Source organism: Meriones unguiculatus, chromosome 12 (assembly GCF_030254825.1).
Source record: "Meriones unguiculatus strain TT.TT164.6M chromosome 12, Bangor_MerUng_6.1, whole genome shotgun sequence".
In the NCBI taxonomy this organism is placed as follows: Eukaryota; Metazoa; Chordata; class Mammalia; order Rodentia; family Muridae; genus Meriones; species Meriones unguiculatus.
Genome location: NC_083360.1, coordinates 32,540,784 through 32,564,925, shown reverse-complemented (window position 1 = coordinate 32,564,925; position 24,142 = coordinate 32,540,784). Strand labels below are relative to the sequence as shown.

Genomic DNA, 24,142 nt, shown 5'->3' with positions numbered 1-24,142 from the left:
CAATGGCAAGATGGCGGCGACCGAGCGCAAAGCCGCGGAGGCTGGTGAACACACTTCCGGCCCCGCTCCCGCCCCATGTCGCACCTTCCGGCCCGCCCCCTAGGCACGGCGGCGTGGTACGTCGTTGCCATGACAGCAGTCTGGGGCGCCTGAGAGTTTGGAGGGATCCCAGGAGTCGCAGGCGCTCTGGGGGAGGTTCCGTGAGCTGGCCAGACACACCGCTGAGGCTGCGACGCCAGAGACAGGTGAGCCACCCCACATCATCCGCTGAACTCCCCTCGCGACCCTGGCCGCTTCCTCGCTCCCTGCGACTGCACCTTCCGAGCACAGCCCCAGTCTTCCTTTCTGCTTGGCCTGTCATTTTAAAGAATTCTCCTCCTCTTAGACCTGTTGCCGTAGCCACACGTTTAGACCCCTTTTTCCGGTCACCACCTCCACCAGATCCTTTTTACAGCCTGTGCCCGCAACTCCCTAGGGTCTTTCCACTATTCTCTCCCTTAACTTCCATAGCTCCGCCCTCTCTCTCCCTCTCTCTCCCTCTCTCTCTCTCTCTCTCTCTCTCTCTCTCTCTCTCTCTCTCTCTCTCTGTCTCCATCCCCTCTCCCAACTTCTGGAGGTCTCTTAGTGATCCGGCCTTGCATCACCTGTGAAATGGGGCAGCGACAAAACTCCCAAGAGCCTTCCCCATGTCTCCTTCTCCATCCCCATGCACCTCGTTTATTTCATTGTTATTAATGTAGACTAGGAAAAGCAAGGAGTGGTTGGACGTTTGTTTACTGCAAGCTAGGTCCTGTGCCGAACACTACATGTGTTCCGCCATTTACTCCTTATGGCAAGCTACTTGCCGGTGAAGACCACGAAGTAGGCAACCTTACTCAGGTCAGTTTTCTCTACGAATCCGATGTTTTCTTATTATGCTTTTCACTGTTGTCACTTTCATGTCCCAAGGTATCCAGGTAGTAGTTACCTCAGAGATTGGTCAGAGGTGGTTTTAGAGTTTCAAAAATGTTTTCTTAGTGGCGACTGAATCTCAGTATACATACTGGCTGGGTAATACACATGGGCTTCAGCCATGGTGTTAGTTGTTTGAGAAAGGAAAGGTTGAGGGTTGAATGGAGAGAAGAAAAGGCTCCTACCCTTCTTTTGGACTCAGCAAACCTCAAATAACATGATTAGCTGCTGCCCCCATATGATAATGTTGGTTCGGTTAGAGCCATCATCTGTGTGGTCACGGGTACCGTTCAGAGCTGGTAGCTTCAGTTGATTGTTCATTCAAGACCTGGAAAGCACAGAGAGAGTCCATGCCCTATGCTCTTTCAGTTGACACACAGGCACAATGCTGCCCTCACTGTGCATCTGCATAAGCTCTATTTTTAAAAGAACCAATAGAAAGAAACCTTGGATATTCTGTGTGCATATAAGTTTCTGTTGGGGCTGGAGAGATGGCTTAAGAGCACTGGCTGCTCTTCCAGAGGTGCTGAGTTCAATTCCCTACAACCACATGGTGGCTCACAACCATCTATAATGAGATCTGCTGTCCTCTTCTGGTATGCAGGCAGAATACTGTATAATAAATAAATAAATAAATTTTAAAAAGGCACATTTCTGGTGCTGACCCAGGACTTCATACGTGTTAAGCAAGTACCATACTATCAAGCTAGAGTTTCTGCTTAACTTTGAGTATTCTTGATGTTTTGACCCAGACTCTCATGGGAATTGGAATCCAAGATGTCCCCAATAAACAGATCAATATATATACATATATATATTTGCATTCAAAAGTGTAAAATGCTTTGCCTCCTGAATATGCTTCTCCCCAGATTGGGATTTCTTACTTGCTTCATGTCCTTTCCAGGGTGTTGCATGTCCCCATTGCCTCTACTTCATTCCTTGGGGACATAATCTCTTGGGCTGCACTGTCTCACCAGGGGCAGTTGCCAAGTCAACACATGGGAAATATGAGTCAAATGTGTTTGTTTGTGTGTGAGTATTATTCCTTGTAGGGCAGCTCAGGTATAGTTAGTGGTTCCTGAAGGATCTCCCGCCCTTCCTCCCCAGCTTTACTTTATAGCTCAGGCTGGCCTTGAACTTGCATTCCTCCTGCCTTAGCCTCCTAAGTGCTAGGCTTACAGGCCTGTGTCGCCATGCCCTGCCTGACCCTAGCAGGTAGTATATGTTCAATCCCATTATTGTTGAACACACAGTATTTGATCCTTAACACTGTACTGGCCCCATGTGGCTTTCAAATATTTAAAATTGGGCCAAGTGTGGTGGCAAACATTTTGATCCTAGCACGTGAGAGGCAGAGGTAGGTGGATATCTGTGAGTTTGAGGCCAGCCTGGTCTATATGGTGAATTACAGGACAACCAGAGATACGTAGAGAGATACTGTACTGTATCAAAACACCAAAAAATAATTTTTAAAAATATTCTCTGGGGCAAATTGAGGTATACCATAAGGGTCAAATAAACTAAACTTTGTGGATTAATAAAAAAAAATTTTTTAAATGGCTTGGAGTATAGCTCAATAGGCACAGTGTTTACTGAACATGTACAAAAGCCTGAGTTCAATCCCCAGCACCACTTGTAGAATATGATAATACACAGCTATAATTAATTACAGGACTTTGGAAGTACAGGCATAAGGATCAGGCCTTGGAAGTCATTCTCCTCAAGGTCAAAGCCAGCCAGTGATATGTAAGACTGTGTTTTCTTCTCTTCTTCTTCTCCTCCTCCTCCTCCTTCTACTTCTACTGTTTTTGAGACAGGATTTTTCTGTATAATAGCCCTGGCTGTTCTGAAACTCATTTTGTAGACCAGGCTGGCCTCGAACTCACAAAGATCCTCTTGCCTCTGCACCCCTGGCTCCCCACCCCCATGCTAGAATTAAAGGACTAGGCCACCATGCCCAGCACAAGACTGTCTTGCTCTTTCAGACAACCCAACCCAAGTTCAATTCTGAGCACTCATGTCAGGTGGCTAAGCTGCCTGTAACATCAGCTCTAGGGGATCCATAAACATCACACACACACTTAAAAATAAATACATTAAAAATAAAGTAGCTAGGTGTGGTGATGCATACCGTTAGTCCCCGTATTCAGGAGGCAGAGGCAGGCAGATCTTTATGAGTTCAAAGTAATGCTAGTCTATGCAGTGAGTTTCAGGACAGCCAGGGCTATATAGTGAGAATCTGTTTCAAATAAAATGAAAAAAAGAATTTAATTTCATATTGAATTCATGTTGAATAAATATTTTTAGTAATTTATGCAAAATAAAATTAAAGTTTTAGTGTTTATTTACTCCATTTTAAAAAGACTTGTTTATATATGTGTGTATGGGTGCTTTGCCTGCAGGCATGACTGGCTCCCACACATGTACAGTGCCTGCAGAGAGAAAACAGGGCCTCAGGAACTAGAGTTACAGAGAGATGGTGGAGCTGAGAACCAACTCTGGGTCCTCTACAACAGGGCCATCTCTCCAGCTTTCTTTTTAGTCTTTTCGATGTGGTTTAGGAGAAGGCAAGTAATCTTTTAAGTTACTCTTCACAAGGTTTATAACTGAGATCTCTAAAACTAATAAGACATATGTTAAAAAAAAAAAAAAGGAAGGAAGAAAAGAAAAGAAAAGCAGGACCAGGTGCACACACCTTTAATCCTAGAATTTGGGAGGCAGAGGCAGGTAGATTTCTGAGTTGGAGACCAAACTAGTCTATATGTCCATTAGTGAGATCCTATCTTTAAAAAAAAAAAAAAGACAGAAAAGCATAAAAATGTATTTTATAAGTTGTTCTATGAGGGTTGAAAGGTAGCTCAGAGGTTACTGGTTGCTGTGGCAGAGGACACAGGTTTAGTTCCTAGGACCTGCATGTGACTTACAACCACTGGCAATGCCAGTTTTAGGAGATCTGATGTCCTCTTCTAACCTCAGAAGGCACAGGTATGCCCAAGGTGCCCTTGCATATATGCAGGCAAAGCATTCATAAACATAAAATACATGTTTTCTCTTAGTTACTGTTCTATTGGTGTGAAGAGACACCATGAGCAGCTTATAGAAGGATGCATTTAACTGAAGGCTTGCTTACAGCTTCTAAAGATGAATCCATGATTATCATGGTAAGAATCATGGTGGCAGGCAGGCAAGCATGGTGCTGGAGTAGTAGCTGAGAATTCACATCTGATCTGAACGATTCAGGCAGAGAGAGATGGACACTAGGCCTTCTGAAACCTCAAAGACTACCCCCCCCCCCAGTGACACACCTCCTCCATCAAGACCGCACCTCCTAATCCTTCCCAAACAGTTCTACCAACTGGGAACCAAACATTTAAGCATATGAGCCTATGGGAGCCATTCTCATTCAGACCATCACATGCTTTAAAATAAATGAGTAAATAAAATTTTATGTTTTGGAGCTTTCAGAAAAATGAGACCAGGAAATCTTTGTATTTTTATGGACAGCCATTCAAAAAATATAATTGGAGGATAAAAGTCTGTGCTCTAACAGTAATAAAGAGTGGAAACTTAGGACATCTTTTCTTGTTGCTTAAAGGAAGAAAGATTCATTTTGGCTGTCTGGTTCAGAGACTTAAGTCCCTTGTTCATTCTGGCCTGGTGGTGACAAGAAAATCTCAGTGGTAGGAGGAGGCTCAGGAACAGAGAGGAAAAGCAAAGGAGGAGCCAGGGCAAGCCATAGCTCCCAGGGACACACCTTCAGTGACCTACTTCTTCCAACCAGGCCCCACCTTCTCCTTTCTGCTACCTACCAGTAATGCCATCATATTATGCCTCTATGAGGGGCTAAACCCACTGACCACATCAAAACCTTCAAGAGCCAGTCACCTCCCCAACGATCATCAATGAGCAACAAGCTACCAATACCTAAGCCTGTGGGAGACAATTCACATTCAAACCAAAATAGACTGTTGAAATGTTTTTCTTTTAAAAACCGTTTACTATTACAGTATTTGTTCATGTGTGCATGTGTCACAGTGCATGTGTGGAGGATGCTCTCCTTGTACCCTATGAGATCTAAGGATGGAACTCAGGTTGTCAGCTTTGTGTGGCAAGTTTTTTGCCTACTGAGCCAGCTCACTGGCTCCAGATTTTTCTTTTCATTGTTCTTGATATTTCTTACCAACCAGCTTTTCTGCAGGATGCTTATCCTATGAGGTTGTCAGTGAAGAAGGGAGGGAGTTCCTGAGCTTTACAGTCTTTTCAGGGGCAAATGAGGGAAAAGGGAGGGTAAGTGGCCTTTGTATTTCAGCTCTTTTCTCAGTTCCCAAGCCCCCTTACCTCACATTGTACTTCTTTTGGCTGTGGCTGCTCTAGAAGTCGCATGGCCTAAGGATGGAAGAAAGATGCTAGACCTGAGTGACATCTCTGGGTTCCACTTTTCCCTCTTGTGTGTGGAAGGGCAGGTTCGGGGAAGTGGCTCTACTGAAGCCTGCCCACTGTGGTCAGGCTGAAGGTGTGCATGCTCGCCAGTCTGTTTCTCATCCCTGTCCTATAACCAGGGACATCGCTTCTTGCAGATGGCTCCCACCCAGTCTCCTAGGAAGCCGTTGTCTGTGTGTTCACTCACTTTCTTGTGCATCTGTTCGTAGGGATGGGAGGGCCGCTTGCGGCCAGCCCTGTACCTGAACCATGAAGCCAAGAGCCAGAAAGCCAGGCACCAGACCTCACGACCTGGTCCAGGACATAGTTGCTCACTCCAGCTCTATGGGCAAACATCTGTGAGAGGTAAGGGCAGAACTGTCCTCTGGGAAACCCAGAGTCCACTGCAGACCCCAGCACGACCCTGGGTGTTTCTGAGTTTCCAGTACCTTTGGGGCCCAGGTTGGTCCTCAAGTCTTAGCCTTGGTGACCAGGTCATGCAGTGATGAGCTCAAAGGACACAGATGCTTACAGGGGTGGAGTGTTATGGGGGGGTGTGTGGATCCTAGCATTCCCTGTCATACTGAAGCTAAGATGTGTTTTGCCTATGTGACAGGGAGAGGTAGGTACCTTATCTAGCATTGCTCCTGACTTGGACCTAGCTGGGATCAGAGATGGAATGAAGAATATACAGACACAAAGAAAAGCTGAGGTTGGGATAGAGAAACCTCAGCGTCCCAGAAGTGCAATGTGTTTATGAAATAGAGTTGAATGGGGAGGAAAGGTTACTGTACACAGCTGAACAAGGAGGCCAGTCATTATAGATGAACGAGCAGGCAGAGTTTATGGCATAGAGCTGGATCAAGGAGACAGGCTTAGCTAATCTTGGTGAGCACAGTCTCTGTAGGGGGCAATCTTCAGGCTGTAAACATCCCAGGGGAGGAATCTGTGGTAGACAAAGTCTGACTACACTGTCACCATTTGTACTCAGGACCCCAGGGAAGCCTTTGCCACTACCCTCTGGTCTGAGTCTCTGCCCTTGCTATTGCTGTGCCCATATCAATAGCATTCATTTATTCAGGTCTTCACTCATTCAGGGCTTCCTCTGGTCCCTACAGGTAGGAGACTTATCCTTGCTTCCACACAGCAGGGGAGGCCTGGGCAGGGTCTTAGGAAGTAGGGTAGCCACAGGAATGGGCAGGTAAAAAAGCAGAACCAGGTTCTAAAGGGCCTGTCACTTGGGATTTCTCCCTAAAACCAGAGGTGGATTTGGGATGTGGAGCACCCAGGCAGGTCAGGGGTTTTCTAAAGTTCTCCTGGCAGTAGCCTCACCACTTTGACTGGCCATGGCTCTTCTCTGAACCCCAGGAGCTGTGGAGATGGCACACCTGCTAGGCAGCCAGGCTTGCATGGACAGCCTGCGAAAGGACCTCACCGACCTGCAGGGCACCATTGTGGACGTGTTCTCCCGTTCTGGGCCTGTGCGCTTCCCCTCCTGGAAGTTCCCTGACCGTGTGGCCTGTGATCTGGACATGGTGTCCCTTCTGGAGCACTACGACCATGTGCCAGATGACCCTGAGTTCACACAGTTGTCTCATGCTGTGCTGCTGGAGCTGGTCATTGACAGGTGAGGCCTAGACCAAACCTGGACACCTAGAGATGCTGAAAGCTGCCCCTCACACCCGTAGCAGCTGCAGTATCCCCTTCTAGAGGTGCTGACAACATGGGTAACAACAGTCAACCATGGACTGAATAGACAGGTCAGGAACCACAACTCAAGCCCCTCAAGTAACCCCACTTTTCACTCTGTGCCACATTATGCTGCCCTATCCTGTCTGCCTCAGGGAGTTCTTGTCCTTATCCCCATTCTCTGCCCTCTTTTCTTGATCCCCATAATACCACAACTTGGCCTGCTATCACCTCAGGTTTCTGTGTGTCAGGAACACTACAGTTGCTGCATAGCATTTTCATCCCAGGCTCTGACAAGGCCAGAAATGGGAGGTGTCTTCCCCAACCCCCGCCCTGCCAATTACTTCCCTGTTCGCCCTCCTCCTCCCCCCCCCCCCGTCTCTACACCGTCACTAAGTTTCCTTGTGAGGACGATAACCCAGGCTTCTGGCACTGAAAACCTGTCCATGCCAGTAAAGCTGCAGGGAACCAATGGGCATTAGAAGTGCTGAGGGTGATCTGCTTGGGAATGGAGAGGGCAGGGCACTCCTGTCAGGCCTGGAGGAGCTCTGGTGTGAAAGCAGTGTTTGCGCTCTCTCCAGGGCTGCTGAATGTGAGTACAGAACACTTCCTCTCCCAGGGCTTGGCATTGTGCTTTTGCTCATCTAGGCCTGCCCTGCCAACCCCTTCCTGCTCTGGCAGAGCGCCCCCTCACCCACCAAGGCCTCAGTCACACCCCTTTCCTGTAAAAGCTGTTGCTGACATGCCTCCGCCACCCTCCTTGGCTGAGCTCTTCCTACCTCTGAGGTAGCACTAGCTCCCTCTGCCTGTAATTGACTCTTGCCAGAGGCCACTGAATCTAAGCTCAGCCTGAGAGCCCTGGACTGAAGGCCATGGCCTCCAGCCAACAATATAGTGTTTTGAGATGCTCAGGACACGTCAATGGTGGGACCACGGCTAAGGAGACACAGCATCTTCCACCACAGACGGCTGTCTGAGAACACAGACTGTTCCCCAGTGTTGTTGTCCACATGGCTCAGAGGGCAGGCCTGGAAGCAGTGGGTATCTCCTTCTCAAGGTGTCGGGGTTGAGGTGCTACCTCCCATCCCACCCCCTCCTGCAGCAAGATAAGCTCACTCACCTTCCAGGTGTGTGCTACAAACATAATTCTGCCTTTAAGGTGAGTCCTGGCTGTGAAAATGCACATTTTACAACACCCATTTCCCCTAACATTAGTACTTGACTCTAAACTTGAATTTGGAGGTTAGCATAAAGAGACCTAACCGTCCTCGCCCCAAGTCACAATTGTCACAGACGCCACTATGCTTGAAGGAGGCACCCCTGACTGGAGCCAGGAGAACGCCACTATGCTTGAAGGAGGCACCCCTGACTGGAGCCAGGAGAACGCCACTATGCTTGAAGGAGGCACCCCTGACTGGAGCCAGGAGAACGCTCACGTGCCCTTGCCCCCCTGCTCTCCCGTATCTTTGGGATGCTCTTGCTATTTAGGGGGTCTCGGTTAAGTGCTGTCATCTGTAGAGGCAGGCAGCTACTCTCCCAGCACTTTCCGGCCCAGGCTGCCTTTCCTCAGTACCTTGGTCAACTGGGGAGAGACAGAAAGCACTGCCAGCCAGGTAGCCACCCACCTTTTGGGAGATGGGCCCTGGTTGAATCTGAAGTGGCCCCTGGGCTAGCACAAAGCTGACTTGCACTCTCTCTAGGTTCTTGGTATCCAGGTCAATCCCCCAGAGCTCAAAGCCCCCCAGGTGTATGAGGACTGTATCATCACCAACCTTGGCTCCAGCCCACCCCAGCAACTCTGCCCACAGGCTTCTGCTGCTGCTTCAGAGCTGTGCCTGTTACCTGGAAAACCTCACACTGGAACAGATGATTCCCCCTGTCCGGGCTGCAGGGCCATGCATGTCCGTGGGGCTCACAGTCCGGCGCTTCTGGAGCAACCTGCTAAGGCTGGGCGTGCTCTATCAGCAGGCCACCCCCCAGGTGTGTCTCCCATCCTTCATGTCACCCTCACCTATACCACCACTGTACGCACCACATCCTTCGCTGCCTTTCCACTGCCCACATGGAGCATTCAAACTCTAGAGCCTCCCGTTCAAGGCCCATGGGCTTCGCAGTTAAGAAAGCAGCTCTTGAAGGTTATATCTGCCTCCCTGGCTTTGCCATTTACACAGTGGGACTTTGGAAAAATGCCTTCCCACTCTAAACCGCAGTTTGTTCATCTAGACAATGGGTTTATATGAGCCCCATTTGATAACAGGGTATCCCACCATCCTCTCAGTCACCCATTGAGAAAGGACACTGTTACTGTGAGAGAGAGGAGTCTAAAACAGAGTGCTTATAGTGGCATGAGAGCAAACAAGAACCCAGTGACAATTAGCTCTAACTTCCACCATCACCCTCTCAGTCGCATGCATATTTAACAATGTAAAGCCTAGGGTTGGAGCAGGGAGAGCATGGCTGAATCAAAGAGAAAAAGAAGGTTCTCTGTGATTTATGCGGGTGTCACATAACATCTGAAGACCTGAGCCTCGGGCAAGACTGTCACCAATATCTCCAGGAACTGGTTACCTTCCCTGCCCATCTCTCTCACCTGCCTCCCCTTTCTTTTCCTGACCCCAGAAAAGAGCAAACCAAGGGGAGATTCCCATCGCCAAGCCCACGGCTAAGGGTGAACCAGCCAGGACCCCTGAATGTATGACCGCCAAGTTCATCAAGCCTCCCTCCCCGGTACCAGGCTTGCCTTTGATCTGCCAAGGGCTGCAGAACGTTCCCGTCAGAGTCTCCCTGCGGAGCCCAGCTGGGACCCCTGAGAGAACCAAGAGCGTCCACACCCAGACCATCGAGACTGCCCTGGTGCCCTGCGATGCTTGCACCAGTGTCCAGGGCAGCCTGTGGGAGGTGGGCAAGGTGGTTATCAGCCTCTGTCAGAGCCAAAACTTGCCCTCATCCTTGAGCCAGTTTCACAAGTTGGTGCAGGACAGCATGGGGATTAAGGCACTGCCAGCTACCACCGTGGGCCACTGGGCGGCCGAGCAGAGCAAAGATCTGACTCGTCTCAATAAGCACATGGGGACCCTCACCCAACTTGTTGGGCCTCTCAGGGCCCAGCTGGAAGAGGCCGAGGGACAGAAGGATGGACTGAGGAAGCAGGTGGGGAAGCTGGAGCAGACCCTGCTGCAGGAGCAAGGGGAGTGGCAGCAGCAGAGAGAGGAGGCAGAGCGGAACCTGGCCAAGTGCGAGCATGACAGGCAACAGCTGCTCACAGGTCTACTCCCCAGAGGCCAGACACTGGCCTGACTTCAAGATGACCATTCCTCCTCCCCCTCAGAGATCAGGCTTTGAGTCCCAGTAGTTGCATGAAACTAACCCAGGCTGGGGATTGGGCAGGAGTTCCGGGAAAGAAAGGCAGCAGGAAGGGTGCAGACATCTGGCCGGTGACACTGAGCAGCTGGAGCTCTGCCCCCTCAGGGAATACCTGGAGGCTTGAATGGCACCCCAGCCTCAGACCTGTCTCATCAGAAGGGGAGAGGGCTGGGGTGATACTCTGACCTTCCCTCCAGGTGGTCACTAAAGGCTTTGTGAGCTTACCTCCCAACCCCCACACCTCTGCCTCAACAGAGCAGCCTCTGGGCTTTGGCAAAAGCTCTTGGGCGAAAGGAAGGTACTGGGGCCTACTGTTGCTAGCAAGAAGTCCCTGTCCTTTCTGAGCCTTACCATTACCTCTGTGTAGAGTGCTGGGTCCAGAGAGGCACAGGGAATGCAGCAGGCAGCCTGTGGAGTATTCCCAGAGCCCAAGGCCTGCTAGGATCACCCCAGGCTTCCCTTGCCAACTCAAGCAGCCCCTGCACACTGGATGGTTGCCTCCATTCTACAGGGTGCATTGGGCTTAAAAGGCCACAGGCCCAAGTGATCCTCTGAAAGGCCTCTCTCTTGGCTGCCACAGAAACATGTGACCTAAAGACAAAGGTGGCCACTCTGGAAGGGGACCTTAAGCAGCAGCAGAAATCTGTGAAGGCCATGGGTAAGAAGCCCTTTTGTTTGACCCCACCCACATCTCAACTCATTGCAGAGCCAGATGGACCTCGTGTCCATTCTAAGCTTCTAGAGCAAAGAGAGTGGGAACCATAGGAGGACAGTTCTGACCCTGTTCTTCGGTGATGGTCCAAGCTGGAGTCTCAGCATCAGGGGGCAGAGGGTGCCTTCGGTATTCCAGGACCCACCTCATGGGGTCCACAGCCCCATGTTGTGATGTGGCCTTCAGAGCTGTGATGTGACCTCCCCTTAGCCCCAGACAGGTGTTTCAGAGACTCTCACCCAGGCCTCCCTTACCCCACCCTTTGCGTACCTGCTCGCTCAATCCTGCAGAGGCAAAGGCCCAGCAGCTGGAGGAGGAAGGTGAGCGTCGGGCAGCAGCTGAGCAGCAGGTGCAGCAGCTGGAGGAGCAAGTGCAGCTGCTGGCAGGGCGGCTGGATGGGGCTGGCCAGCAGATCCGCTGGGCCAGCACAGAGCTGGACAAGGAGAAGGCCCGAGTTGATAGCATGGTCCGTCATCAGGAGGTGAGGTCTATGATCTGGGCTCTGGGCTTCAGGCTTTGCAGCCCTCTTATCCTTACTCCCACAACAGGAAGAGGTAGATACTCCTGTTGTCCCCCATTTTATGAATGAAGAAACTGAGCACAGCGAGGTCAAAGAAGTTGCCCCAAACAGCACAGAAGGTCATAGACACCACAGTTACCTCCTTAGGCCCTGGAGCCTTGTTTGGTCCCAGGGACCTTACAGCTGCCCTTCCTATCCATCCGCATTTAGTCCCTGCAGGCCAAGCAGAGGACCTTGCTACAGCAGCTGGACTGTCTGGACCAGGAACGGGAAGAGCTGCGGGGGAGTCTGGAGGAGGCTGAGGCCCGGCAGGCTGAGTTGGAGGAACAGCTGCAGAGCCTTCAGAACGATAAGGAACAGGGACAGTGCCAGCTACAGGCCCAGCAGGTAAAGTGGGGGTAGTGTGAGAGGCGGCATTCCTCTCCGAGGAGCCTCTAACCTGTTGAGTGCACCTAGGCCTGTCTCGTGTTCCCAAGGGAGCCTGGAGCCAGGTCCAAGCTTTTCTTTGCCCCCAGGAACTGCTGCAGAGCCTGCAGCAGGAGAAACAGGACCTGGAGCAGGTAACTACAGACCTGAAGCTGACCATCTCAGAGCTGCAACGTGAGTTAGAGGAGCTGAAGGAGCAGCAGCGACTGCTGGTGGCCTTCCCAGACCTGCACCAGCCAATGGAGGCCCAGATCCAAAGTAGGGGCCTGGGAGTACTGCTGGGGGCAGGGTGGGCCTGGTTGGGCATGGAGCTTGCCTGAATGTGACCAGGGTCTGCTCCTGTTCACATCCTCAGCAAGAGGAGATGGGAAGAGGGCGAGCTGTGTGGCTTTAGAGCTGCCACGAGCCACAGTGTTTCTTATGTTGTTTACCTTTCTGTGAAGATGACACACAGAAATCCAGAGGCCAAATGACTGCCCCTTCACCCTAGTGGAGTCCAAGCATAGGTCTGTCTGCCTTTAGAATGTTCTTCACATCACATGCCAGTCCTTGTTCAACTTCCCCAGATTTCCTTTCCTGGTGTCATACACCATGGGGTCATTTTCGAGGATACAGCCCCAACTGTCCAGTATCCTGGACCCCATGGTTAGGACCGTGCACTGAGCACTGGGCACCTACACAGACACAGGATCCTGTCAGGTGATCTCTGTTCTCCTGCCAGCATTTCCAGACTTCTAAGGCTCTGGGATGGATGGCTTCCTCTCCAGAGCTGTCAGGAGACCCACTGTAGCTCAGCTGCTCACAGTGAGTCATCACTCCAGAGCACTAAGTGCTGGCCCCTCCTGCTGCCCACACCTGCCTCATGAGATGGAGCGGGACCCCGTCCTTTGATAATTAAAACCCTTTGTGAAACACTTACTTTGTGTGTGTGCACCCACTGCAGTACGTGTGGTCAGAAGACGTGTGGAAAGTGGTTCTCTCCTTTTGCATGTGGGCCAGAGGTCCAGGGATCACACTCAGGTGGTCAGGTTTGGTGGCAAACATCATTCTTTACCTGCTAAGCCATCACACCAACCCTACAAACTTATTCTTTTCATTGTTTTTTGCACATGGATGTTTTGGCTCTATATGTCTATCACTGTGTTGGGGCCTGAAGGCCAGAAATTGGGGAAGATCCTCTAGAACTGGAGTTGCAGACAGCTGTGAGCTGCCATGGGGATGCTGGGATCTGAACCCTGGTCCTCTGGAAGAGCATCTAGTGCTCTTAACTGCTGAGCTATCTCTCCAGCCCAACAACTTCTTTATAAACTGGAAAACTAAGATCTAGCCTGGGCAGCAACTTGCTCAGGTTTATAGAGCTGGACGCTTTCTTCCACAAACCACACACAGTGTAAGCAAGAGCATCCATCATAACTTCCTGTGACTCCAATTGCCATGTACCTTTGGACAGCCTATAGTACCTTTGCCAGGCCAAAGGCAAGCGGCCTTGAATAAGCTCCATTGTTTTAAAGATTTATTTATATATTTTGTGTATATGAGTGTTATGCATGCATGTATGTCTGCACATCAGAGGAGGACTTCAGATCCCATGATGGAAGGTTGTGAGCCATCATGCAGTTTCTGGGAATTGAATTGAGGACCATTGGAAGAGCAGCCAGTGCTCATAACCAGCAAGTCATCTCTCTGGCCCCAAGATCCATTGTTTTACTCAATACCCAAATCTGCAGGTTCTAGGACTCACCTGGCTCTCAGATTCTGACTTGTAATGTCACCTTCCCAGTAGGTGGCAACAGGAAGGTGGGCTGGTGCCTGGGGTGCTACCTCACATCCTCCGTGGTCCTGTCCAATTGGATACAATTGCCTCCCAAGTGCTGGGATTAAAGGTGTGCACCACCACCTGGCCCAAATCTGCTTCTTAACAGCCCAGGAGTTCTGGAGGAAATTAGATGTTCTGAGGCACTCTACCAGGGGAGAGCCAGTTTTAGGCACAGCTCTCCAGGAGTGAGGCCCTGTGACTGCTGAGCATCCCAGTGAGGTAGGACACCAAATATGTCTCTGCAGGCTCTGACAATGTCACCCAAGACATGGAGAGGCAAGTGCAAGCCAATGATATCCGTATCCAGGTCCTACAGGAGGAGAACAAGCGGCTCCAGTCAATGCTGACCAAAATCCGAGAGGTGGCCCAGCAGGGAGGCCTCAAGGTGAACCTTTGAATGGGGCTTGGGTATATTTTATTTAGAAGGGGTCCCAGCCAGGCAGGATTTGAGATTGTGCCGTGAGAGCCTGCTTCATGGCATGTGGTTTAGACCACACTTGAAAAACTTCCATACATCAAGACGTGAGACTATGAAAGATCGAGCCCTCCAGCTTGTAATCCTATTACAGTCCCTCATTCTTTTACTTCAGGAGTCAATATATATCGCCTGCCCAAGGGTTTGCAGCTGAGGCTGGCCCTTGGATGGCTTCCCAAGTCCCGTCTCTTTGTGAAGAGGACCTGTGGGTTTGGCTTGGGGTTCTGCCTCCTTAGCTATCTTGTGACACTCGCTGTAGTGCAGGGAGGACCTCCTGGGCCCTTCTGAACTTGACCTCCTTTGCAGATGGTATCGCAGAGCCAGCTCTGGTCCCCTTCCTACAAGGGCACTCAGAGAGCAACACCTCCAGCCCAGGCCCAGAGTGCTTCCCCAGGGTAAGGCTTTCCTTGAGGCCGGGAAGATCAGTACCTGGTCCTAAGTGTGGTCGCCTTGATCACAGGGGATTTTGTGTTCCTGTCCTCAGGCCCATGGGCAGATGGCAGTCTCCTGGCAGCAGGATGAGCAGTGCAGGCAGGACTCATCCAGGCGGGCCCCGGGCAACCCCCCCACGGCAGCCCTGCAGCTGGCCCAGCAAGTCCTCTTTGGAGGACGGAACCCAATCAGCCGCCTGTGCCCAGAACCCCATTCGGGCCTTGGCCAGGCTGAGGAGGAAACTCTCACCGAACAGAGGTCAGGCTGGCTCTTCACACCAGCCCCAGGAACATCCCACATAGCCCACAGCAGGGGTAGGGCTGGAGGGCAGGTGGCTAGCAACCCCTCATGGAATAAAAGCCCCAGCCATCTGCCCGCAGCGATCTTGGCCTCAGCGTGGCTGAGCTGAGGGAACAGACCTTCCCTCCTTGTTGGGTAAGGGCCTCTGAAGATCCCACCATGCAAGTCACTGGCCCCTAGGGGCCTGGCACTGAAAGGGAGCTTCCTGTTTCCATCCTGACAGGTGCCGTGGAGAGCACACTGAGGGCAGCACCTGGGCCAAGCATCCCATAGAAAGGGCTGAAGGGTAACCCTGGATTCACTGACCAGCACTCAGAGTAGAGTTTGGGGAGCTAGGGCACATCTGAAACAAGGAGCCAGAGGCCAGGAGCTTGCCTCTAGTTCAGCAAGGCAGGGAGAGGAGAGCACTGCCTTTGCCTTCCATTCTGGCTCTGCATCTGGTGCAGGAGCCAAGCACACCAGGCAGCTCATGGAGGAGCTCACTCCTTTAGGACAACTGAGAGGTCCCTCTTAAGTCCTAGAGGTCAGAGAGCTGCAAAACCACTGGAGGAAAGTCCAGGCCACTGGACACCTTAGCCACTCAAAGGTTTGATGAGAAACAGACTTGGGGCTCAACCGGTTCAGGATGACAAGGGATCGAGCAAGAACGCTACCAGCCACACTGCACACACAGTGGCCATTTCTCTAAGCAAGCCACTAGCCCGCCTTGAGTCACCCTATTTGTGAAGGACAGGCTCTAAAGATTAACGAGGATTTCTCAGGCCACACTTGCCTAGCCTTCTGGGTAGCATTATTTATTGTATGAGGAGGAGGCCATCAGGTTGAGTGAAGGATCAATGGAAGCCACATGTGCAGTGAGCTGGCACTGTCAGGTCTCCCAACTCTGTTTTTTTTTTGGGGGGGGGGGGGCAGGGAGGAAGGGGGCTTTAAGACAGAGTTTCTCTGTGTATCCCTGGCTGTCCTGGAACTCATTCTGTAGACCAGGCTGGCCTTGAACTCACAGAGATCTGTCTGCCTCTGCCTCCTGAGTGCTGTGCACCACTACCTGGCCCAAATCTGCTTCTTAACAGCCCAGGCACTGAGTAATCCCAGTACTCAGGAGGCAGAGTTCTGGAGGAAATTAGATGTTCTGAGCTACTCTACCAGGGGAGAGCTAGTTTGGGGCACAGCTCCCTGAGAGAGGCCATATCCAAATCCAGGAGTGAGGCCCTGTGACTGCTGAGCATCCCAGGCCTCTGCTGACACCGCATTCATTAAGTAGCTCTAACTTCTGCCAGTCAGTAGGCCAGACCCTTCCTAGCTATGTGACACATACATGAGGGAGGCTGCAACAGGAGGATTTAGAGTTTGAGGCCTGTGCTATACAGTGAGGACCTGGCCAGACGGATAGACAGAGAACAATAGGAAACAAGCAGAAAGTCCAGACATCCAGCTGTTTGACCAGGCCCTCTGCTCAGGTTGCTCAGAGGTGAAAAACCAGGGTGTCACTCAGGATATCACCTTTAGATGGCTCTGGGGAAGAGTCCTCTTACAAGCTCCTGGCTGTGGCAGAGCTTAGGCTGTGGGGCTGAGGTCCCCACTGCCACATTGCTCTTTCTTGGCCTTTTATTCACAGTACTCATCTTCAAGAAGGCACCAGAGCTGGGCATGATGGCACTGAGTAATCCCAGTACTCAGGAGGCAGAGGTGTGAGGATCTCTTTGAGTTTGAGGCCAGCCTGATCTACAATGTAAACTCTAAGAAGCCAGGGTTACATACAGACCCTGTCTCAAAACGGGGTGGGGAGGCAGACAGCAGAGGAGAACGTCTGTCTCCTACATGAAACCCCCTTCAGTCCCTGACCTCCTGCTTTCTGTGGGCTCATGTGTTGGCCAGACACTTTTCTCGTTGTTACTGCTTAGTGTTGGGGGTTGAATTCAGGACCTTGTGCATTCTAGGCAAGTGTTCTACCAGTCAGCCATGACCCCAGCCCTTGCCTTTCTCATCTGGAAGTCACACAACATAACCTACTCACAGGGGTTAGGCATGATCATGCAGCAAAGGAGTGCGAGGCTCCGAGGATGTAAGAACATCTGCTCCCAGCAAGAGAAGCCAAGGTGATTGCTATTTTGTTTGTTTTTCTTCCTGAGAGGAGCCCAGGCTGACTTCAAACTCACTATGCAGCCAAGGATGATCAAGAGCTCATGGTCCTCTGGCTTCCCTTCCCTCCAAGGGCTAAGGTACAAAAGGATTACATGGACTGCCCAGTAGCCTAGTTTGGCCTTAGTTTCTTTTGTTTTGTTTTTGAGACTGGGTCTCTCTGGAGCCCTGGCTGTACTGGAACTTGATATGTAGACCAGGCTGGCCTCAAACTCAGAGAAATGTGCCTGCCTCTGCCTCGTAAGTGCTGGGATTAAAGGAGTACACCACTACATTGGCCTTTAACTCTTAATCCTCCTGCCTCCTCTACCTCCAGGTTTCTGGGATTACTGGCATATGCCACCACATCCCCACCTCTTGCTCAACATCTTAAAACATCCACACAGATTTATGTCTTATGTTAAAATATATTCCATGTTTATTTTACTATTAAAACTTCCCTACCCAAATGTTTTTTTATTTGTTTTGTTTTTTAAATGATGCCCTTGGCAGATGCACCACATATATTCTGTGCCTTCAAGTATCCTGGTCAGTAACATTTAGCCCAACCAAGAAATACAGCACTAAATGGTTTCTAAGGCCTCGGATCCCAGCCAGACTGGAAGAGCCCAGCTGGGCTGGCAGCAAGTAGTGGAAGAGGCTCATTTCACATCATACCTTTGATTTGACAAAGTCACAGCCTGAAAGACAGGGTCAGACTAGTGGGTCCCATGGCCACACATCTTTTTCCTCAATCTATCCCCCAATAAATAGCATAAAATTCAATCTCTGAAGCTCCAGAGTGCTGGGGACAGATGTAGTGGCCATGTTTTCTTTCCCAGAGTCCTGCGAGCTGCCTATGAGGGCAAACACAGATATCCCAGGGTTGCAGAGAAGGGCTCTAATGATTTCTCCTTGCCTGGTAGTCCTGGCTCTGTGTCTTCAGCCTGGGGCTGTGAGTCCATCCTACCCATCACGGGTATGGTGGGACCTTCACTTTGCCCACAGGGCTAGCTTGTCTGTCCACCCCACTGTCCTGTAGTGGAGGCTAGGAAGGGCCCATCCCGAAGTGCAGACTCTCCTCTGGGGTAGTTAGTCATCTGAGTAGTGGTTTCCTGTATGGAAGGAGGAAGAGCAGGGAGAGAAGTATCAGGTGGGGCTTAGGGGATGAGCCCTGGCCCCCACCTGGCCCCCAGTGCTCACCCAGGACATTGAACTTGCACAGTGGGCAGGTCTGTTGTAACATCAGCCAGGGGTCCACGCAGTCTCGGTGGAACTCATGCTTACACGGCAGTACCCGGAGCCACTAGAGTGGGAAGAGGGACACAGGCTCTAGATGGGGACTAGGCCTGTACCCTTCACCTGTACTGGGCACTCCTGGTCCTTCTCCAGGTGTGCTCCTGACAGCCATAATAAGGACTGGAAGAAGGACCCTGGTTGGAGACTTGAGAGTCTCTTGGGAGTGGGATCAGGGATGCCACAGGTCAGCTGGTAGCTGGTCTTGCCCCAGGCACTAACCTGCTTGTTACAGAAGTTATCTAGACAAACAGCACAGGTGTCAGTGCCAGCCTCTGGAAGGCTGTGTGCTGCTCTGCTCAGCCGGCAGCGCCGGGTCTTGAGGGACGCCAGTCTCTGAACCACACGGCGTTTGAACAAGTCCCCCTGTGGGAAAAGGATGGCCACAGTATTGCAGGCCCAAGGGCTTTGAGCAGGAGGGCTTCCACAATCTGGCTCCCACCTGGCCTCCAGGCTCCTGCTGGTTCTGTCTTGATGCCTGCCGCTGGGCCTGAACCACAAGGCCTGTGCACAAGAGCATGGCCACAAGCAAGATGGCGTTCCATAGCTGCTGCAGGGGCTTCTGGGGAGGGAGGCAGATGTCAGGGACACTGAGGCTGCTCCACATGCTTCCCCCAGGAATATCCACCCCCAGGAACACTGGTGACAGAGCAGGTGACGTGCACTGAGGGCCTCTGTCTCTGCAGGCTCCTCGATTGCTCAGCTTAAGTCTCCATCCCATCTCCATCTCCATCCCATCTCCATCTGCATGGAGAGCCACGTCTGTCCCTGATATCCTGCTACTCAGTCCCCAGCGTAGATTTCCTCCAGGTCTGTTCACAGTCCCTACACCCCCACTCACCTTCACCTAAGCTGATCCTCACACTGGAAGCTATAGCAGAAGCTGGTAAAGATGCGTCTATGGTCATTTCTCTCTTTAACCACTGGCACAGAGCAGACCCCCAACCCCAGGGACTTCACTGGCAACTGACAACACCCCGCCCCTTCCCTCATTCACCACTTTCTCCCTTGTCCTCTGCCTTGCCATGTCCATGCCGTGCCACATTTCCCATCTTGAAATGGACTCTCCTTGTCCCTTCTCTTCACACCTTTGGCCTACTGCTCCAGGAACACCCCCTGACCCTCAGGGTGAGTGGTCCCTCTGCACAGCCTTCCTAACACTGACCATGGGCTCCCTTGCTACTGCCCTGGGTAGTCAAGGACATTTCATTGGTCGAGAACCAAGTCTGACAACCAAGACAACCAAGTCTGCTGTAGCCTCAGTCTTTGGGAGAATGAAACTGAAGTGGCAGAGTACGCAGGCAACCAGGGCTCTCCCACACAGGTGCACCACTTCACACAGAGTTGAGAAGCGCCGTGACTACAGACACGTTCACTTCAAAGCTCTGAGCTTCCCAGTAGCTCCTCTTTGTCACAGCATAGAAGATGGGATGTCCTAACAGTCCTATAAAAGCCTGGTAAAGTACTTCCCTGGGACTGCAGTTCCTAATATGGGTTAGACTCCCATCACAGCAGGGGAGAGGAGCTGAAGTGATCGGACAAAAAAAAGTCACCATCCCAGACCAAGCTGGGGGCTGTGAATGCAGCCAAAGCAGCCCTTGCCTGGGGTGAAAGCACTGCGGTCATTCCTCAGAAGTCTGTAACCCTGCCTCTTCACCTGCAATCACGAAGAAATGGCGGCACCTCGTCCAGGAAACCCTGAGCCCTAGGTTGGGCTCACGTCCTTTTGCCAGGAGGAAGGGTTTGTGCCTGCTGCCAGCTTGTGGCTCACTCCTACAGAATGACAGTCTCTACCTGCTCCCCGGCCAGAGCCCAGGCTGGAGCTACTATGCGGTGTCCTGTGCTACACTGTGGCAGGCCAATCAGCAAGGCTTGTTGGGTGGCCATCAAGACAGAGCTGCTCTGAAGCCTGTGCTCTGGAGCAGGCAGGGTGGAAGCCCCTGGTGAGGAGAGGAGGACAAAGGCCCCTCCATTAGGGCAGCCAGCATGTTGTTCAGTGCAGCTTCCGGATTCCCAGCTCAGGGTGGTAGCTGGGCTAGGGGGTGCACTGTTCATCGGGGCAGCTACTAGAGTCACCTGGCCAGCTATCTCGCCTGCCATGGCCATATGACGCTTGCACAGGCCACTCACATCTTGGCTGGCAGTACCTTCGCAGCTGTTCAACTTTGTCCTCTGTCCCTGTCAGCCTGTCCTAAATACTGTACATTCTCACTCCCAAGCCACCAGGGTCCCTTCCCAGCCTGCTCTTGTCCCACATGGAACCTTTTCCCCTGCCCTTCACCAAATGCTTCCCTTGCCCGGAGGTCCGCGTGGTCCTTCCCAGTGGGGGAAGAGTACATGTGAGGAACAGAAAACTCTTGGCCTGTAGTTGTTCAGCTAAGGTTTAGGAGCCAGTGTTTAACCTGCCTGACTTCAAAATGGCCCATATCACAAATACTTGAAACTGCACACAAGGAAAACAGAGGGTGTCTGCCTCTCCTCAACTTACACAGATTCTGGAGTTGAAGAAATGCTGTGGACTGAACACCTTGACCCCACCCCAGAAGCCAAACACTGGGGGATGCAGACACAAAACACAGCCATCGCCACGAGGACACAAAGTCACTCTCTCCAACATACAGGGTTGGAGCTGCTAATAGCACTGGGAAAGCCTGGAAAAGCCCAGCCATGACTGAGCAGAGGACCAAAGGGAACATTCCAAAGCAGGAAAGCAGGACGAGCTGCGAAAGTTCCACTAGGCAAGGACTCACGTGGACAGGGAAAAGGGAAACACTGAGGGCCAGTCACTGGCGAGACCCAGAGGCAGGAAGTCAGGGTGGGTGTGGGAGCTGGTGGATAGTCAGGTAGTCAGAAATTATGGATAAGACTAGCAGTCAGTATGGTTGGCGCTCTATACCTGAATACTTGCTGAGCATGCACATGGCCCTGGGTTCTGTCCCCAATGGGGGAAAAAAATGGGACAAGTGAGAGAGCTGTGAAGGCTACTGAGAACATGAAGATGTCAGCAGCTACCACTGCCCAAGTGTCATGTTCAGTGTCTACTGGTACCATGTCACTAATCAGCTCTAAGGTATGCAGGGCTGTCCTTACCATCAAGGCCTATGTTTGGCCCCACCCGAGCCTCCACTCCTAGGATCCACTGGCGCCTACCTGCTCTTGGGCCTGACCACTTCCCAGGCACACCAAGTCCTGCCAGCCTCCGTAGCCATTCTTGGAGAGGCCACAGGTGGTCCACAATGTCAGCTTCCATTCGATGTTAGCTGAAAGGGACTCTCCACTGGTGATCTCAGCAGTTGCCTGGGTCCTCCTGGGAGGAAGAATCGTGGGGGAAGGGGAGAGGCAGACAGAAGTGCTCTTGGGAAGGGAGGGACAGACTCATCTTTCTGGCTCTTAGGTGGAAACCCCAGGATACTGTTGCTGTAGGCCTTTCCTAGCTGTTGTTTTCCCTCAGCCAGGCCAAGGAACAGTCTGTCAACCAGGCACTCAGCTTCCTCATACTGGGTTAGCCCCCTCTGCCCATATGGCAACTCCTTTCCCAGGTCCTGCTTCCTCCTTCCTGTCCCCTCCCCCATTTTCAACCCTGGACAGCAGTTTAAGGGTTAACAGGTAAGGCCCTTCTCCAGAGACTCGCTCCTCCCCTCGAGCCCCCTGGAGAGGCAGAGACCCACGGCACCCAGGCACCACACCAAACCACCCAGAACCATCCCAACTCACCGCAGAAGTGCCTCCAACAGCTTGGTGACATTGGAAGAATAGTGGAGAACAATTACTGGCCTCAGCAGAAGCTGTGATATGTCCAACTGCAGGAGACAAGGAGGTCAGCAGGCTTTGGGGCCCAGCCCCTCACCTGCTCACCCTCACAGTCCACTCCAGTTTACCTCTCGGACCACACTATGGTTTAAGATGAGGAGAAGCAGGGCAGAGGCTCCCAGGAAGAGGGCTCGGCGCATCTGCAAGGGAAGACAGAAGGTGAGAGGCTGCCACCACAGGCCTGCCTTAGCTGTGGCCCCAGCTCTCGGAAGCCTGACCTCTGCATAGTCAAGCCACAAGCTCTCCGAAGTCAAGCCACGGCTAAGGGACGGTTTTAGAGGCAGAAGAGATACGACAGCCAAAGGTAACCCAAGATGGCTGTGGACTGAGGCAATATTTAATTACAGCAGTTTAGAGATGTAACTTTCCTGATCTCCATACACTAGAGTTACATAAAGGATATTCTTGATTTTAAGAAATTTGCACATTATCATGTGTGTGAGAAACTTCCACTCCTCCCGTTCTGCAGGAGCCAAAAACAAACAAACCTGTCCTGGCAAAGCAGTTCTCTTCACCCCCTGTCACATATTCTGAGAACAGGTCCACTTTCCCCAGCAAATCCACATCCTCCCACCTCCCCATCACATAGCAGATGTTGTGAAAACATTTCTTTTCTCCCTTTCCCTGCAAACACCCTTTGCACCTGCTGGACCAGGGCCTTGGGATATGCCTTCTGGCTACTGCCTTGATTCTCCTGGTGGAACTGGGCGGCCTGCTCTTTGCCCACATATGCCACTGCAATCCAGCCATCTACGGGTATCTCTTGCTCAGCATCCACGACGTCCATCTGTGTGACGGGCAGCCATAAGAAGAGGGAGGCAAGGGGGATGGAAGAGACGGTCAGGGTCTGCTACAAAGGATGCAAGGTCAGGGTGTAGGAATGAATTTGGAAGGGACACATGGATCTCATGTTTTCAAAAGCCTGACTGCTGGGGCGCGGCATTCTGGGCTGTTAGGAGCTTGCTTCGGGATGACGGATTCTGTAGAGCGGGGTCTTTGCGAGGGTCACAGCAAGTTTAGGTTGGGCTGCTCTCACCAACAGCAGGCGGCCGCCCAGCAGCGGCTCGGGGCCGGCTTCGGGACCGATCCTGACGCCCTCCAAAACCAGGGCGTCCTGCCGCGGCAGCTTCACGTCCACCCGCACCGCGCGGGCTCCGCCCCGCCCCGTCCGGGCCGCCGGCTCGCTGCCGTCCGCCGCGGCCCCGGGCCCCGCCAGGCCCAGCCACAGAGGCAGCAGGGGCAGCAGCAGCAGCAGCGGCGACGGCGGCGATGGAGGAGGTGGCGGCGACGACGGCGACCTCAGCGTGGGGCGACCGGCGGGGCCCATGATCGGGCCGGAGAACTGGCGACGCCGAGAGCTTAGGGTCCTGGGCGCCCCGAGAACGGCGAGAGCGAGGCCGCGCCGGACGGGGCGGGGCCGCAGCCGGAGGGGGCGGGGCTCCGGGAGGGTGCGCTGGGTGCTTGGCGGCTCCGAGCGCCCCCTGGTGGCCCCTGAGAGACCTGGTGCAACCGGCTGAGATGAGGTGGATCCCGACAGCAGAAGGCTCTGCAGAACTCAGGCTATGTCATATCCCCCTCCGAATCAGCGTTTCTTCATAGTATCTAATAGCAGGCGGCAGAGAATCAGAGAATAAAGGAAGATGGGGAGATTGAGGCCACAGTCTTAGAGGAGCAGGGAGACCTACGCGCACCAGGTGTGACAAAGCTGTACACAGAGCCATAGTGGGTAAGAGAGCTGGACTGTCCTCGACTGTAAAAAGGGCTTGATCTACACCTGCTCTACCTCACGTCTAACATGCTCCCCGAGGTTTACAG

General features: G+C 52.3%; 2 protein-coding genes across 7 annotated transcripts; one reads left to right on the top strand and one right to left on the bottom strand.

Annotated features, from left to right (window-relative positions):
* Positions 1-2: 2 nt before the first annotated feature.
* Positions 3-17,691, top strand: Ccdc157 (coiled-coil domain containing 157). 4 transcript variants are annotated; one of them, XR_009585102.1, is made up of 13 exons: positions 3-245; positions 5,601-5,736; positions 6,739-6,997; positions 8,760-9,039; positions 9,679-10,324; positions 11,003-11,080; positions 11,425-11,615; positions 11,865-12,041; positions 12,170-12,338; positions 14,142-14,281; positions 14,678-14,766; positions 14,856-17,322; positions 17,559-17,691. XR_009585102.1 is itself a non-coding variant. In XM_021652351.2 (12 exons), the coding sequence occupies exons 1-12, from the start codon at positions 3-5 to the stop codon at positions 15,103-15,105; spliced, it is 2,550 nt and encodes an 849-aa protein (XP_021508026.2). In that variant the 3' UTR covers positions 15,106-17,691. The 4 variants fall into 4 exon arrangements, 3 of the variants coding, with proteins under 3 accessions (XP_021508026.2, XP_060221542.1, XP_060221543.1); XM_021652351.2 differs by having other exon boundaries at positions 8,868-9,039; positions 14,856-17,691; XM_060365559.1 differs by having other exon boundaries at positions 14,856-17,691.
* Positions 17,630-23,905, bottom strand: Rnf215 (ring finger protein 215). 3 transcript variants are annotated; one of them, XM_021652328.2, is made up of 9 exons: positions 23,364-23,886; positions 22,971-23,114; positions 22,396-22,467; positions 22,232-22,317; positions 21,668-21,824; positions 18,960-19,079; positions 18,740-18,883; positions 18,425-18,527; positions 17,630-18,336 (listed from the first exon to the last, which is right to left on the bottom strand). In XM_021652328.2, exons 1-9 carry the CDS (start codon positions 23,652-23,654, stop codon positions 18,314-18,316), a joined length of 1,140 nt encoding a protein of 379 aa, XP_021508003.1. In that variant the 5' UTR covers positions 23,655-23,886; the 3' UTR covers positions 17,630-18,313. The 3 variants fall into 3 exon arrangements, with proteins under 3 accessions (XP_021508003.1, XP_021508013.1, XP_060221545.1); XM_021652338.2 differs by having other exon boundaries at positions 17,630-18,527; positions 23,364-23,896; XM_060365562.1 differs by lacking the exon at positions 21,668-21,824 and having other exon boundaries at positions 18,740-19,079; positions 23,364-23,905.
* Positions 23,906-24,142: the final 237 nt, after the last annotated feature.

What these genes read in the sequence shown, in the direction of transcription:
- Ccdc157 (XM_060365559.1), top strand. Translation starts at nt 3, where the DNA reads ATGGCAAGATGGCGGCGACCGAGCGCAAAGCCGCGGAGGCTGGTGAAC. An exon ending in GAAATCTGTGAAGGCCATGG is followed by an intron (nt 11,081 to 11,424) that starts GTAAGAAGCCCT and finishes TCAATCCTGCAG; the next exon opens with AGGCAAAGGCCCAGCAGCTG. An exon ending in CCCAGCAGGGAGGCCTCAAG is followed by an intron (nt 14,282 to 14,677) that starts GTGAACCTTTGA and finishes CCTCCTTTGCAG; the next exon opens with ATGGTATCGCAGAGCCAGCT.
- Rnf215 (XM_021652338.2), bottom strand. Translation starts at nt 23,654, where the DNA reads ATGGGCCCCGCCGGTCGCCCCACGCTGAGGTCGCCGTCGTCGCCGCCA. An exon ending in TGGGCGGCCGCCTGCTGTTG is followed by an intron (nt 23,115 to 23,363) that starts GTGAGAGCAGCC and finishes CCCGTCACACAG; the next exon opens with ATGGACGTCGTGGATGCTGA. An exon ending in ATAACTTCTGTAACAAGCAG is followed by an intron (nt 18,528 to 18,739) that starts GTTAGTGCCTGG and finishes TTCCCACTCTAG; the next exon opens with TGGCTCCGGGTACTGCCGTG.